Source organism: Pseudopodoces humilis, chromosome 6 (assembly GCF_049639895.1).
Source record: "Pseudopodoces humilis isolate 2021_Gansu_Grassland_sample_001 chromosome 6, ASM4963989v1, whole genome shotgun sequence".
NCBI classification, from domain to species: Eukaryota; Metazoa; Chordata; class Aves; order Passeriformes; family Paridae; genus Pseudopodoces; species Pseudopodoces humilis.
The window spans coordinates 17,228,922-17,246,478 of NC_142205.1; the positions used below are offsets into that span (position 1 = coordinate 17,228,922).

The following is a 17,557-nucleotide window of genomic DNA, read 5'->3' on the forward strand; positions in this document are numbered from 1 at the left end:
TGCAACGCTGAGCAGACAGAAGAGACAAAGACAAGGAATGGCAGTCAGTCTGCCTGCTCCTGCTTCTGGCTCTCTACCCTGTTATATGCATAAGCTTATATGCATAAGCACTGTTTTATCATTCAGACACAAATTCTTAAATTTTAGAATTAAAAAAAATACATACCTAAACTGCAGAATGCTCAGTATCTCAAATTTTACAATCCAACATGTAAGGTTTAACTAAAACTGAGAGAAAATGAGTTTCTCTGGATCATCCCAGGCTTTCTGTTGCCTCATTATGTCAAGCTCCTTAAGAAGTCTTAATAGCTAACAGTTTTTCTAAATTTTAGGTATTTCAAAGGGCCTTGTACAGAGCAGTTGAGCCCAAAAACTGGAACTGGTCATACAAAACATTTTGGTGGATTACACTGTGATTTAAAGTTTGCTTTTATAACTGGACTGCATTTTGGCAAATGGATGTTTATTCACTACTGAATTAAGAAATGTTAAGAATATATTGATACTTGGAAAAAAAAAAATTTCTCTGTTTGCAGGAAGATGAAATAAACACCTTGAAGGATGTTCCATTTCCAGGAAATTAAATTTTTAAGTAATATTGCCAACACAAAGAAACAGAAGAAGTTGGCGCCATTTTCCCTCCTTACTCATCAGTTAAGTAACTCCTCTTACTGAAGATGCTAGAATTTATCACAGTTCTTCTTGAGAGAAGATAATTAACTCTAGGGATGGACTAAGGCAAAAGTCTACAATTCTCAATTGTATTAAGTGATAAAAGATACCTTTTAGGGTATACTGAAAATCTTCTTTATCTTAAATTCCCATTTATTCTTAATTAGTTCCAACAGAACCATTGTAACATGTTTAGTAATGGAAGAAAGACACTTAGTTCAGGCCATTTTGACCATTACTTAAGTTTGGGGGGTAAGGACTAACAAAAAGATAACTGCTGGTGGCATGCCAGTATTGAGACAACCATAAAAGAATTCTAAGTCAGTAAGGGAACTAATGGAAAAGACTAAATGATAAATACAACAAACTACACTAGGAAACAAGGACTTAAATTCAACTACCTTTTGTAACAGCTTTGACATTACAGATCTGTTCTCCAAATCTGTAATGCCATAATTTCATTAAGAAATGGCAACTTACTATTATGACCATCACTAGAGTACTTGATTACTAGAAGAGACAGAAAATTATTTGGGTATCCAAATAAAATAATAATAAATATATATCCATATAAATAAATAAATAAATATCCAAAGCTTCATCCAGCCCAGCAATTATTCATTCACATACACTCAGAGCCACAGCAGCCACTTCAAGTAATTAAGAGAAGTGTCACCATCAACCAATACCAGAAGGGAAAACTTATACCACATTTGGTGACAATGGAGGTAGTTAAAATAAAGAGGAAAAAATTTAAAAATAATTAGCACGGATTTTAAATGCCTGAAATCATATTGAGGTATTTTAGAGTATATAAATTAATTAAAAGAACAGGCACAGATTCTGCAATGGTAACAAGGATTTTAACATCTTTTTAAATGTAGAGAAGAAGGCAAAAGAAAGGACAAAAATCTTCCTCAGAATTACAACAGTATTGTGAATTGCCACAATTCCAGTAGTAACCTTAATGCAATGTTATATGCACCTCAGCAAACTAACAAAACATCAGACTGGATCATGTCTGGCCAACTCTGATCATGAAGAAAGCAAGATATGCATCTGCTGGGAAGGGAGGGAGGGACAGCAGGATACAATACACGTACACTTATCCAGCTCTCTGAAATGTCAGTAAGGACAAATTGAAATAAAATCTGATTCAACACAGACTGGAAAAACAATTACAAAGATGAAATACTTCTGTTCTCCCAATTCTTATGTATTTATAATAAGCCTTCAGAGAACAAAGCCAAAAAGAAAACAGGCAGATGAGGACAACTAATACATCAGCTGGCACCGCTGTTAGAAGACATGCAGGCCCACAAATACCTTGCATAATACACTCAAACCTCCACGTCTAGAATGCAGTCAGGTTGCCAGAAACACTGCCACTGGAGTACCAAAACATAACTTCCAAAACCCTTTATCAATGCTGAAATTTTTATATTAAGTTTCCACATCAAAGATGCCACTTCAAAAGGGGCATTTGTCTCTGTCGCTACAGTTTTCTAAAAGTTGTATTTTTCCAAAGCATTTTCAGTAAAAGTGTGGTCAGCTCAGTTTTCACTGAATGTATCATCTTACAGACTGAGTGTCACATGGCCTAGGAATAATTTAAATTCTGTGGTCCTGACAGAGGTTTTATGATACAACCTCCAAGACAAATATTTTTACTGAAATATGGCACATGCTGTTCTTTTTCTCACTATTCACATCTAGTGCTAAAGAAGTAGAAAAAGAGAAAACAGTTTTTTCCTGGTTTCTCAGCCTAGGACTCAAATGTAAAACGAGTTTTTCAGGACAGCTTTAATTACTATGCTTTTAAACAAGTGTTACTTCTAAGCTATATATATGTTTATCTTCTAGAACTTCTGTAGCCATCCAACAGAGAAAACTGAGAGTTGCAGTGTGTAACACTACTTCAAAGACTACTACATTATCACAAGGTTATTTGCCTTTTCTCCCTCTTCTTATCTTCACTTTCCCTATTTTTATTACCCTGTCTTTCATTATTGTCCTTTCATTCTCCCTGAGTTTACTTCACATTCATCTCCCTACAGAGCATTTTATCACCTTTTGCCATGATCTTCTCAAAAGAATACAAGCAATGCCAGGTAGTCTTCTAGTCTGTGCTACCTTTAGAACAAATTTAAATTATGTACAGAAGTGTTTTACTGTTAAAACTAATGTATTATTTGTATAATGATTTAAAAAGATTTCTACAAAACTGCACATAAAAGGTGGGCAATTTAAAACTTGAACAGCTTTGTGCCATGATCTCACATCACAAAAAAAAAAAAACAAATGCACAGGGCCACGAAGAGAAACGCTTTCAAGCAATAGCATCCCTTATCCACTTTCCTCTCCCATGCACAAAACCCCTTTTGTAGGTACAAGTTTCTCTGCAGCCCAGTGGTGAATGAGATAGGGGAACTGATTTTAGCTTTCACTACATTTCCCTTACTCCCTAGTTTTGCTAAATGAATGTTAACCTGCACCATTCTCAGTCATGAACTGTTTCCTCCCAATACCTACATTACATGAGCTAAAGAGGCATTCTCCAGTTAGCATGAAGCCAGAGAGGACATCCTTCCAGCAGAGCTCAAAAGGTGATTAATGGCATGAAATTCTTACCATGCAAACAAAGGTTATGTAAGTTTGACTGTATTCTTAATTTCTTGTGAGTCTAAGCTTGAATATCTTTCACAGTTTACCCAACTGTTAGCAGAAGTGCAAATTTGGGCTGTATTAACACTCTTATTTCATTACTCTGTATAATTAGGTGCTCAAAATTTATCACATATACATGAGTGTAGACAGCTGTGGGGGAAAAGATGGTTCATTTATGTTTAAGCACTTTAATTTCATTTCAGGGGAAAAGAAAAAGGCAAACCATGAGATAATAAAACAATCCTTTCTTTCAGACATATTAATTCTGTTTTGAAAGCACTCATTTCTTTAAACAAACAGTAATTTTCAGTTACAATAAGTTTTTATATCATAATTTCATTATCTTACAGATAGTCCAGTCTCTTTTTATTACATCTTAGTACCTCTCTGAATTCAGCATGATAATTACAGCTTTAAAATATATTACACCCAATGAGTAACACTTTTGAAAAGTAACACTTTCAAAAAAGACAATTCTTATATTTAAAAAAGAATTCTATCAACTACCAGCATAAAATTATGCTAAACACAACAGTTAAAGGATTTACTGAAATGAGAGTATTTTAACATGTAAACTGTATTTCCAATTTAATCATTGATTGTAAAATTCTCAGGGATATTATCTGCATAATACTTAGAATATTTAAATTAAAGAAAATAAATTCCATGATGAAGTTTTTACCTAACCTTTACAAACTATGCTGAACTAATACTGAGCCAAAGACACTGAAGACATATACACCCTCCTTTGTTACTCTTTCCTATCCCATCTCTGCAGGGATAAAAATCTAGATGCCAGTTTTGAAACACCATCCAAGCTAAAATGACTAACCAGTTCCAACTAAAAAAACTATAAAATCAAATTCACCTAGGATCATTTACAGCCATCTGTTCAGAACCATTTTCTCACTAGTCAAAGCCTTATTTCCATATGCTCTCAAAGGTGAAAAATTATTCTTTATTATTACTCTACCCTAGCTACAAGTGGAAGTCTGTTATAGTAAACCCAGACACAGTGAACTTTTTGATAAGCTGAACATTTCCTGAACTCTTATTTCTTTCTACTGAATTCCAGAGGGGGTAAATCCTATTACACTGAACAGTCACTGAACAGCACAGGTTAATTTAATGGAAAACACTTAGAAATAAGCCTTTACCATCTGTTTTCACCTCTAATGGCAAATCAAAGAAGAACAATTCACACTTGTATCATAAAAAAAATGCATAAGTGATTTAAATAGATGTGTTCTTTGATGAATCCAACCTGCATCTGTTTGACTTTCTTCGCCTTTTATCTATAAAGCAGGAAGTTCTCCTTTTCTAATGTAATGCTTATCCCTGCAGTTGAAACCACCACAGTGTAAAAAGAAGACATGCACGAAGTTACTTATATAAATAATTCCTTCCAATGTGGAAGTGAAGTTCTTCAGTAATTCTAAATTGCCTCTGTGCAGCTACTGATCTTAACACTAATTCCCTTACTAATAGTTCCTCATACTCACCCTTCTCAAATTGTCCAAGTGATGAACATAAAGGAGATCAGCTTGGAAATAATGTTCTCAGCCAAGACTTTAAGTGAATTTTTGCTACAACTGGAGGTCTTCTGCAATTGAAAGCTTGTTTTTCCCTTCCCCCAAAAACTATGTCCCTGTAACGTGGTTGAACTTACTTTTAATTTCTTAATATAAAAGATACATGGTCTTAGATTAGCTATATACAAAGAAGATAACTTTAAAAACTCTAATGCACACAGACAGGGAAAGGAAGTTTCTAACTGTAAACAAAAGACCAAGCAGTAGATCAGTACAGCCAAGCAGAGTGGATAAAAGCAGTTTATACAACATTAAGAAACCCTATGCACCATAGTGAACACAATGCTATTGCAGACACTAATTCTCAGTAGGAACTACTGCAGGGAGGTAAAACACAGAGTAGTCATAAAGGGAATTACCTTACACATAGAGAATCTATATAGAAGCTATCTGTTACAGCTGGCACCTCCAGGAGTAACGTGTTGTTAGTGACCAGCAGCAGAAAGATCAGAAAAGGGAAAACAGGTGAAGAGGTAAGAACAAAAGATAAAATACTCTGTAACACTCAACACAATGGAATATCAGAGCTACCACTACAGTCACAACAATCATTAAAAGAAAACAGCACCATTCTTATTGTTTACTCATGGGGGGAAAAAGATCCAAATTATGTTGCATATTTCTTATATAGTGATTTTGTCATATAGGAGCAGAAGGTTTTCAAAAAGAGAACGATAAACTGGCAGAAATCCTGGTCAGTATGTTGTCTAACTTTACCTCACATGTAATCTACAGAAGTTTATCTATTCCAATAATTTTACTAATGTATTTCAAATATCATAGGTTAATTTCAATATCTTTCAAGGATGTATTACCAGGCTCAAAGTTTAACATTTCACAGTTTAATTTCATGCACTTCTGTCAACACATAGTAATTTAGAACAGTTAAAAATCTATTACACACCATTTACAAGCAAACATCCACATAGGTGCCTCTAAAGCATAAAATCTTAGTTAGAAGCAAAATTAAATGGACTTTTTTTTACTCTGAAAAAAAAACTGAGGTAACTAACCTGAAATCCCCCTTATTGTTCACAACCCTCTCTGGAGGGCAGTACTGTGCAGAACTTTCTAACACCACAATGTCTACTGTCCTTGTATTATTCCCACGTCTGGTTTGTACATGACAACCCCAGTTTCCTGTGGAACCAGCCTGAATGTTTGAGATTGTCAGTGCACTGGAAAAATAAAATAAACAAATAAAACCAAACAGTCTTGCAATAACATTTATATAAGCTTTTACCAAAAGATGAAGTACAGAAAGACAACAGAAGAAACATCAAATTACATACAGCCGTGAGTGATCTTATAAAACCAGACCTATTTACATCTCAATATACTGTAATTAACAGAGAAGTAGTTACTATACGTCAGGCTCTCAGTTTTGCCAAGGCAGAAAACAAAAAGAACAGCCATAGGAAAAAATCCCTAGACTTCAGAAAGAAGAGATGAGAAGTCCAAATTCCCCAAGTGTTACCATTGCTATTCAAGAAAAAAGTTTTAGTTGTTTAGAAAGGCCAAACTAAAATAAATTCCCAAATGTGTAATTTGTTATAAACATTGAAGCTCTAATTTACTAATACAATTACAGGATATATAACCACTCTGTAGATGCTGAATAAGTCAACAATCTGCTGCAGACAGAATAAATTACACTTACAGATCTCTGCTGGAGAACAATATTAACAACTGTGGTGTGCTCAAATGGAAGAGTAGAATCCATGAGCAATTCAGTGAAATGCTTTGTTTTCAACATTTTCATCTCTTTAACATTCCATGAAAACAAATTTATCCTACCACAAACACATTTTAAATGAATGCATTGAGTGAAACTTGCAAAAATTAAAATTCAACTGCAACTTCCTCTAGCTAATCCTATTTTAAGCATGTAGGTTTGACCAACCAAATCTCTAGACCTCCTTCCTCCAAGTTTATCATTAATAGATGTGTGAAGATTATTTCCCTACTAGGTATGTTTCTGTGCACATGTTTACTCTATAAGGATAAGAGAGGTTATGGAAATAGACACTAAATCAGAGCAGAAAGTAAGAAGCAGGAAATACATTTTTGCACTCTTGGATTCACCTTGCAATCAGTGAGCAGTTATGAATCATGTTTTTTTCAACAAAAATACCCTGGGACTCATCAGTTTCCACTATCTTCCCATCCTGATACCACAAGACTTGCATGTCTTGATCAATATATGAAGCCATACATTGGAAGGGTAGACTGTCGCCTTCAAAGACCACCTGACGATGAGATGGAGTCATATAGAAAGATGGTAATTCAAGCGGTGGCTCTAGAATTCACGAGAGGAGAATAAGACACTAAATGAGTATCTATTATTTATACATCAGTATAAAGCTGCACCTCGCAAGATGCATATAAAAACTATATTTAATGCATCGGATATTGAAAAATACAAATTATCATCATATTCTTTTTCAAAGTGTGTATTCCTTTAACGCAATATATTTAAATACTCTTTTGCTAGCCCACATCTAAAAAAAGTGGAAAATAAAAATTTGAAGAAAAAATGTAATTATGCATTTTACTTCTTCCCAATTTTTCACTCAAAATCACAGTAACATATGAGTTTTTATTTTTACAGTTGGAATAACTCTAATATAAAAAAAGAAGTTAAGTTAGTCATGGTTTTGTCACAAAAGGAAGGCTAAACAAGAATAGAGGAACCATGCAGGAAAGTAACTCACAAAATGAAGATCTTTTAACTTCAGAAATTTGGGGGTAGAGTAATTCACATATCTTAAGTCAGATAGCTAAACCTAGGAATGACATTATCAGTTTCTGATTCTTCCTGTAGCATTTACATAAAGATCTCTTAAAAATAGAGATAAGCAGGAAAAAGGAGTTTATCAAGAGAGTTACTCATTCTTTGTTTCTACAAACTAATATCCACCATCCTCAATTTATTTATTAGTTATTTCCAAAAGGAAGAAATAATGAATCACAACTATAGATCAGTCTTTGAAAAGGAGTCACTATTACCACACCACCTAAGTGCTGAATTTTAGGGAAATGAAATAAAGCAAAAAAATATGCTCACTAATATTAACAGAACATAAGAATGCATTAGAAAACAAGTATGAGTTGTCTGCAGTGCTTACCACAGGTGAGAAGCTCCTGTTTAACACCAGTCACTGTCTGTGACTGAAGTGACTTGGGATAGGCACATTTAGTCTCACGTACAGTTATATTTCTTTCCTTTAACCACTGATGCATCCACAGTATGTTGCAATCACAAAGAAGATAATCAGTCTGAAATTCTCTGCAACAAAACACAGGCATTTACAGTGACAAACTACAATATTACAAGGTCTGAAAGCTTGACAATAACAATTGTGCAATGCCTCTCATTGTCACAGACACAAAGGCAACAAGCAAAGTCTAGACTACAGTGGAGTTGCTTACTTCTACCTACGGGAAGCTACTCTAATCCTCTGTAAGTTGTACTCTGAGAACAAAAGGACATACTCCCTGAGGAAAGCAATCCTCTCCATAAATACGAGGAATATCTAATACCAGTACATGAAAAAAATTCTAGTAACTTCTTTCATGGAGAGTATTCATGCTACTTCAGGTGAGCAATAACAAAGAATTGCATGAATATGCACCATCTTAACCTAAGAAGATACTTCATTGCTTCACTGTAGCAATCAAATGCTTTAGTAGTAAAATCAACAGAAATAACAGTTCAACTATTTCTCTTTTCAGAAGCACTATTCACACAACTTTATTCTGTTTTACATGAGAATCATAAGGCTTTTAATCGACTCACAGTCTTCTCTATATCATTCAGTATTTTCTAGTAAAAAGGCATACCAAATCCCCCATAGATGTTTATTGAAGTCAGTTAAATTAAGGGATTATAATTAATTATGTGTTCAGAAATTAGTATTTTATCTGTTTAGAAACAGGTAAAAATGTAGCAAAACATATGGGTATGTCTACACTGGTTTTTACCTCTAGTGAAAACGTTTTTTGTTTTTTTTTTTACAAATGTCTAGAGGATAACACAATATCAAAGGGAAAACACTACAAACACTAAGTCAACATTCCTATGAAACCCCATTTGGTGTTTGTTCACATGAATTCCTCCAAATCACCATTATTTTAATGGCAACCGTTATATCCACATTCTTTTGTCACACCTGTGGTGTTGTTGGACAGCCACCTTTACGCAGACAATTAAAATATCAGGAATAACACCTTATGAGCAATTAAAGGGATAGAGGAGGGAAAGAAACATCCTCCTTTATAAATAAATATAAACAAGAAATTAACTCAGTGTCAAACCCAGAAACCACAGCTTTTGATAAAGTCCCAGTACCATGAGCCAACTGTCATGATTACCAGGGAAAAGCATAAGCTAATCACCAGCACTTATTTCAATTTACTTTCTTTCTTACACAAGATTACAACTCATGAAACCAAGAGAGCAAAAGAACATGAGGTTGAGATTTACCCATTGTTATGTGTAACATAACTATATCATTCACAAAGGACTAAGATCTTGCTTAAAAGTATTTGCTCCCTTTGCTATAAAGGTGTAAAATGCTATTTATTTACTATAAATTAATAAATTATACATATAGAATAAAACTTTTGGAAGCCCAGATGAGAAAATAGCTTTGGTATTTTTTTTCAGAATAATCTAGGACTAGATGCAGCAAGTACTCACAGAGACTTTAGTGAGCCAAGATGATCAAATGTTCCCTGTGTAAGTGTAGAAAACAGATTTCCAGAAAGATTCCTGAGAAATAAAAGTATCATGATTTGAACTCGTCCTCAGATAAGTGGCATGTGAAATAGAAAAAAACCTCTCTTCAATATAACTCTATGTTTAAAAGTTACAAGATACTATTATGACACTGTCATAGTTCACAGGACTGTAAAAATAATAATCAGGTCGCAAGAGCCTAGCAAAAACCTCCAAATGAATTGTTCTCTAATACTCCTGGTTTAGGTGAAGAATTTTAAGATTGGAAAAAAAAGGTAAATGGAAAAAAAAAGGCAACAACTGACAGATGTTGAGCATAGATTTCAAGAAGTGTAAAATTAATTTTGTTGTTCACAGTGATGTCTTCCCATTAACATGCTCCAAGAAGCACGTTCAATCTATCAGAATGGTTTTTTTAAATACTATCCATACCACTTTCTATATATCAGCAAAGGCACTGTGTGTAAACTAAAAACCAGGGCAAAGAAATATTTCATAACCTTACATGTTATCCTCTTAAAGTAAATGAAGGACTTCAAAACATGCAAGACAGCCAACAAAACAGACTGACAACAATGCCACTGTAGAAGGCATGGATACTGAAAGAGCCTGTAAGGCTGAATAATTTTTTAAAAGAAAATATTTTGTACCGCCTCCTAGTCTCCCTCCCAGCTATGCATTTTAAGAAACTGGAAAACTGGTGCAAGGCCAACAGATCACTGAATAGTGTGGTTTGGGTTGGCCCCAACAATTGTTTTTAACCTTGCTACTGAGTAACAAACCACAACCATAGGCACCAGCTGTCTTTCAAGAGCACACTTATATAAACTACTCCTCTTGCAACAAAGAATGTTAACTTACACAAGGCTAAAACTTAAGAGTATTTATACAGGACAAATTATACTTACAATCTAATAAGGTTAACAAGTCCTCTAAATATATCTGCATTCAGGCAGCCTATTCGGTTATTAGTTAAGTCTCTATAAATAGAAAAAAAGGAGGAATTGGAACAAACTGGTTCATTCCCAAACAACATACAGTCTGCTAACAGAAGCATTTGAACAAAAAATCATGAGTAACAGATTGCGCCACATTTATATTTGGTCTTTTTCAGGAAAGCCCACAAGGTACTGCTATATCGGTGTATACACATGCACACAGTCTCCTTAATCCATCTCTCGAGTAATTATGGTTTATCCATATGCAATTCAACAAGTCTAGACTTACCAATAAATTCCCTTAAACAGGCTTGGCTAACATAGTAACTAACTAGTAAATAACTAGTAAATTTTCATATTTGTGCAGTATTTATATACATGTGTGTATAAATATATACACACACACGTAGAGTACATCACTTAATTTTTTAACGTGCCACAGACCTATACTAGTGCATTTATAATATGTAAGTAAGACTACTTCTATAATTATACTTCAATAAATACTTAAAAATACTTTTCAGTATAGGTCTTGAATCAAATTGCCAAAAATTCTTAAAGTAATAAAAATTAAGCTTGCAAGTAATAATGATCCAGAATTGGTGCTTCTGTTTTATTTTTAAGGTTTTCAGAAGTTCAATTACCAACATACTTTCCTTTTAAGTCAGCCAGAACATCTGATCAGTTACAAATTAATATATATATTCTAAAGATTTAAGAAACAAACAGGGTGGGGGAGGTAGTAGCAAAATCACTAAGACTTAAAAACTGTAACAATAATACAAAAACTTGAAGAGTGTTTTAAAAAAAGAAAAAAAGAAAAAGAAAAGCAATAATGCTGAGGAGTTTTTTTTTCCCAAGTTTCATCTGTACAGAACTTTTACAGCCAAGGCATAAATCCCCCAAAAATATGTTAATGGGAATGCTGGCAAAACCTTCAATAAAGCAGCATTAACAGTGCTGTAGTTTCGGTGTAGTATTAATAGCAAGGGACTCTATGTTCCACTGTGACCTTTGGAAAATAAAAATCAGGAGTTTAACATTCAACAAAACATGACTTGATGGAATCAAAGCTGTGAAGAAATGTCCACCCAGCAATGTTTCAAGCCACTCAAATACAAACAGAAAGGAATAATATAATCGACTGTCAGAAAAAGGGAGACTGCCAAGCCACAAGCAGCGGATGTTCTTCAGTCATAAGACTGAAAGCAGACTGTTTTATACATGTCTGTGTGTGTATATATTTATACAGCATATATATATATTCAACTTTTATTATATAATAACTTTGCTGTCTGAACTTCCAGAAGTGAAATTCTCTCTGAGAAGTTTTTTGATTGTTTTGTTTAAACTGACTAGCTAGATATATTACTTACAGTCTTTTCAAAGATGAAAGCCCCAGAAAAGCTCCTGGATCTATGGTACTAATAAGATTGTTTTTAAGATCCCTGTGGAGAAAAATTAAGACACAGCATTTACCATAAATTACACTTTAAAACAGAGATATTCATAAAGATACATGTAACTTGTCTCAATTGGCTTGAGAACCTCAAACAAAACCCCACACGAACCCAAGCCCCCACCAAAACAAACCAAAATCAATGAATCAACCCCCCAAAAAACCCAAAACAAAATACCAAACAAAAAAGTCAACACCACATTTTTACTTCCTCTAACATAGCATCTTTCAAAATTGAAAAAAATCTGTATTTTAACTACAAGGAGGAACAGAAACAGCTCGTGTATTCCATTACACATTATCACTTCATATCACATGAAATGGTATAAAGTCAACAATGCTTTGCCACAGTGTGAATAGGTTACAGGGTGAGACAGCTGCTTATTACACAGTATGATACTGTCTAGCACATGTTGTCTTCTGTAGCCTATCCAATTCTCAATACTTCAGTAGTGCTCAACATCTACCAAAAAAAGCAAAATATGATCTTAAAAATACACAGAAGACCCAACACTTAAAATTTCCACTTATGTTGCTGGCACAAAAGCAAAGCCCTAGCTGAAAATCCCAAATACAGCTGGTGAAAAAATTTCACAGCAAACTTTTACATCTTAAGTTTGCAGAGACTGTAAGGAGAAATGTAAAGTAATCATTAAATTAAACTGCTTTATTAATTGTACAAATGATATAGGAGTTTTAACTCCGAACTTGAGATATTCTGCAGATACAGCTTAATTTCAAAGGTCACAGAAAGCAGCTGACAGAACCTATACAGTTTTGAACAAACTTTAGCACTGCACAAATGCTGAAATTACTTCCACCTCCTTTGTCACCCTAGATTTTTACTTTACTACTATCTAAAACTTCACAGGCAATTATTACTACATGTAAAGTTTCTCACTCCTTGGTAATATCCAAACATTCTACATTTGAAAAGGAAAATAGTACTTTCATTCAAAAGCAGTGTTTGAATTTGCAAGAGTAGAAAAAAGATCTCCCACATCAACCACAACATGAATAATTCTGCTTGAAAGAGAACTGTACAGGAGGATTACATCTACCATCACAGAGATATACATGAGTAAAAATATAATTCATCCCAAGATTTCACAACAGTACATCCTGCAGACAGATTAACAAATCATGGTACAACAGACATCGTCATGGCACACGAATCATGCTTGAATGCTCTACCTAAACACTTTAAATACTTGAAATAGGTTAAATTCACCCTGCAGTAATTTTCATATACAAACTTCTCTTATCTCAATTTTATTTTCTTCCCTTGCTATGAAGGCAGGAACTGCCAAGTACTTCCAGTGCAGTAGTATCAGAAGCCTGAAGAACTGGCTCTTCCAGCAGGCATATAAACATCCTGGTATACCAGACCATGACAAATCTGAGGCTAATTAAAGGTATTCATCACTCATTTACCATCTATCTTTCAAAGAGGGAAGAAAAATTATACTTACTGCTCGTATTTCAAATTTTGATTTTAAATCATGTAACTCCCACTTAAAAACTCACTGTTGAAACCACTGAGGGATAAAAACCTTGACAACATGCCTTGGAAATCCACTCGTCTAGACTAGCAGGGATCTTTAATTTCACTCTATAAATTCAAAGAGTATTGCCTGATACAGCTGTTTCATAAATCCACTGCAAATGGATTCATATCAATGAATGTCCAAAGTGTTAAGACTTTTCTCAACCTGCAACTTCAACAGCTGAGGAGTCTCGGTTTGGTTGGGGTTTTTAGCCTTCCCAGTGGCAGTTCTTGGGTAGGCACTAGCTGTATATTAATCTACCAAAAAGTATTTGCAGAGGAAGACTGAGAAACAAAAGAGATACAAAAAGATCTCAAACTAAACAGTGTTGACACGTTTAGCAGCTCTTCAGAAACAGTGAAAGATGTTAATACAACATAGGCTGGTACAACTATCAAGATTGTAGCATGTAGGACAGTCTTTAAAGGAAGAAATCACAGTGGTAGTTAAATTAACAGACTTGTATTTCTTACATAAAAAGGAGGTGGTGGAGACAATCTCACTAGAAAGTTACATTTGGCTTTGAAGTTTTTGTTGTTTTTAACACCTTTGAATACACAGGTGTTATACATTTACATACTTTTATATAAACTATATTCTAGTTTCAGCAACAGGAAATTAATCTTTACAAATGTTGCTTCTTCTCTGGCAAAGCTCAACCACAAAGATATCTATAAATATCTATTTGTCCAAATGGAAGAAAATCTCTCCATAATAAATGCAAAAAAGTATTTGAGTTAGGGGAACATCTTTTATATTATAGTAACTTTATCTTCCACCTATCAAGAATCCTTCCAAAAAAAAAAAAACAAGGAAAACAAACAAACAACAACAAAAAAAAAACCCAAAAAACCTACTCCCCCCCAAAAAACCCAACCAACAAAAAAACCCAGAAAAACAAACAAAAAACCCCACCCCCACAACAAAACCAACCACAAGCCAGGCAGTAGAGCAATCTTACACTGAGAATCTATTAGAAGATTCTTAATCTTCTCCTAAATCTAAATAACAATGTAAATACAGGTACCACATATTCATCAGTCCACTAACAGATGTTAGAGTAGTGGAAAAACTTGAGTTTCAATGGATGTGTTGAGGTCAGTCATGTACTCCAAATTCTGGTTCAAATTACAACTAAATCAGATCAACTGCCCCACTGTCGCATCCAATAAAGGCCTGAAAACCTCACAGGATGCAGATTTCATCATCACACAACTCTGTTTAACCATTCTCATGACAGAATATACTGTTGTGTCAAACTGGAATAGCCCTTCATCAAAGCCATAATTAAGTGGACAAATAGCAACTCACCAACAAAATTTTTTGTGCCATCTTGCTAAGATGGGAAAAGTATCTTAATGAAAGATTACTTGTATTTAAATATAGTTTGCTATGTAAAAATAGAAAACAAACCCTTTAATTTTATTACACTTAGTAATGAAACACTTCAGTAGACAGTTATCTATGATTTAAAAGTGCATGTATATGTAAAAATTTACTGCTTTCTGTCTCAGCACAATGATGACTATCTTAATTATTAATAAAGCATCCTGCAGGTACAAATAAACTATGCCTATATATACATACTGACATGTATACATTATTAAATTTTCATAACTACCACTGGATAAATTATCTTTTCTTCCTTAACACTACTTGAAAATAAATGTCAGGTGGGAAACATACTAGCTACCATGGACTCTTCCTATATGAAATACTTTTTCAAGAGGGAAATGAAGGAAGAGCTCAAGGTAAGAAATTAAAGAAATAAGTCATATATTACACACATTACAAATTCAGCCTATCCTTTCATTGGCTCTCTGGGGTGTAGATTTTATGTGGGAAAATCAAACAGATACTTCTTACATTTCCCAGTATCACCTAATGGTCAGGTTGGAAGGGACTACAGTGGGTCATTTGGTCTCACCTCCCTGCCATATGCAGTCATCCCAGAGCACTTGGCAGAGGATTGCATGCAAATGGTTCTTGCTTATCTCCAGTGTGGGAGACTCTTGGCCAACCTGTTCCATCTGCGGTCACCTGCACAGTAAAGAAGTTATTCCTCATGTTCAAGCGGAATTTCTGTGCATCAGTTTCTGCCTGTTGTCTTCTTGTCCTATTGCTTAGCACCTCTGAACAGAGCCTGGCTCCATCCTCCTGGCACCCTCCCTGCAGATACTGACAGACATTGGTGAGCTCCCCTTTAATTTGTGTCTTCTGCAGGCTGAGCAGGCTCAGCTCCCTCAGCCTGTCCTCGTAACAGAGATGCTCCAGTCCCTTCATCGTCTTTGTCACCCTCCACTGCACCTGCTCCAGGAGCTCCATGTCTCTTTACTGAGGAGCCCAGAACTGGACACAGCACTCCAGATGCCCCTCACCAGGGCTGAGTAGAGGGGCAGGATCACCTCCCTTGACCTGCTGTCAGTGCTCTCCCTAATGCAGCCCAGGGTACCATTGGCTCTCTTGGCCACAAGGGAACTGCTGGCTCATGGACACTTGGTGTCCACCAGGACTCCCAGGTCCTTCTCCACAGAGCTGCTCCCCAGCCTGTGCTGGTGTGTGGAGTTACTCTTCCCCTGGTGCAGGATCCTTTGCACTTGCCTTTCTTGAATTTCAAATTAATATGAATACATAACGTAGACTAAAATACTTAGCATCTTTTTGTACAGACATTTTTATTACCACTTAAGACAGTTAAAAATCTTTGACCTGATTAGTCTAATTTGCATACTTTATTTCCGTGCAAGAGTAGATGTAGACATAGCGTAGTCATTTTCTACTCGAATTAACCTACATTTCACTTTCCAGTAAAACTAAACTTTTATTTTGGTAAATTTATCACCCTCTTTACAAAATAATGCATTAGCAAATTCACATTATCATAAATTAACATATATGTAAATATTATTACTTATTAAAATGATGACTTATTATGGCTACCTTGGGCCACCATTTTTAATGCACTTCCTTATTGTACGCCCCAAAACTATACCCCTTTCAATAGTAACAGAAAAGAATTATCATATGTAGATGAGGTCAAGTGATAACATGTTTGATTAAAACGATAATCTGAAGTGCAACAAGTTGCTAGCTGAAGATGCGATGTCCCCAAATTTACCCAAAAAATTAATAAAATTACAGAAACCATTTAAAAATATTTATATTTTCATTAAAATTTTCAAGAATTAAACAGGAGATTTTAGTTTGTTAACAGATGAATTATAAAGCTGTCAGTATTGATTAACAGTCAATCAATTATTATGCGGATACATGTTCCTGACATATTCCTCTGATTTATTGTTCTAAGGGCTTTATTTAAATATATCAACACATACATAATCTCTACCTGAAAACCACTAAGGTGAAATGGCAAATGTTTTTCTTGTCAAGTGTAACATCACAAGGAATGAACAAACAAACATGAAATGCATACAGAATCTTTCCTATAGTAAGCAGTAGTGACAATCATACTGTCTGAATTAACTATTTAAATACTAAGAATTTATTTCTGTTGTCTCCATTTAATCTCTTAAATGTGGGGAAATGAACTTATCTGCAAAGCAAAAAACACTCATAAGGAAACAAGGGGAAGCATGAGTAGTAAGACAAAAAAAAAATAAAAAATGTCAAAAAAATGCAATTTTCAAGGCATGAAAGTTATCACAATGAACACCAGGAAAATAATTTGAATCTACATAACATAATGTGAATGTTTAAAATAGTTACTGTGACTTTCAACTGTTTTTCCTTTTACTACTGATTAAATATTTAAGTCTGAAAAACTATTTTTATTACAATAGTAGTTTCTGTCCACAGTCATAAAACATTTGAAGAGGAAAAATTTACTTTTACTATGGTTAAGTATCTATGGCTTTCAAACAAGTCTTGCATGTACAAAAGGGAAAAAAAAATAAAAGAAAATATCATTAAGAATTAGTGTA

At 34.5% G+C, this 17,557-nt stretch overlaps 1 protein-coding gene across 1 annotated transcript in view; it reads right to left on the reverse strand.

Moving 5' to 3' along the window:
* ADGRA3 (adhesion G protein-coupled receptor A3) overlaps positions 1 to 17,557 on the reverse strand; it is a 55,279-nt gene that overhangs the window by 21,585 nt on the left and 16,137 nt on the right. Inside the window, exons 3-8 of the mRNA XM_005517801.2 lie at positions 11,987 to 12,058; positions 10,581 to 10,652; positions 9,634 to 9,705; positions 8,060 to 8,220; positions 7,017 to 7,230; positions 5,945 to 6,109 (exon numbers count right to left, since the gene is read on the reverse strand). Coding sequence (XP_005517858.2) covers positions 5,945 to 6,109; positions 7,017 to 7,230; positions 8,060 to 8,220; positions 9,634 to 9,705; positions 10,581 to 10,652; positions 11,987 to 12,058 — 756 coding nt within the window. The remainder of the gene's footprint in view (positions 1 to 5,944; positions 6,110 to 7,016; positions 7,231 to 8,059; positions 8,221 to 9,633; positions 9,706 to 10,580; positions 10,653 to 11,986; positions 12,059 to 17,557) is intronic.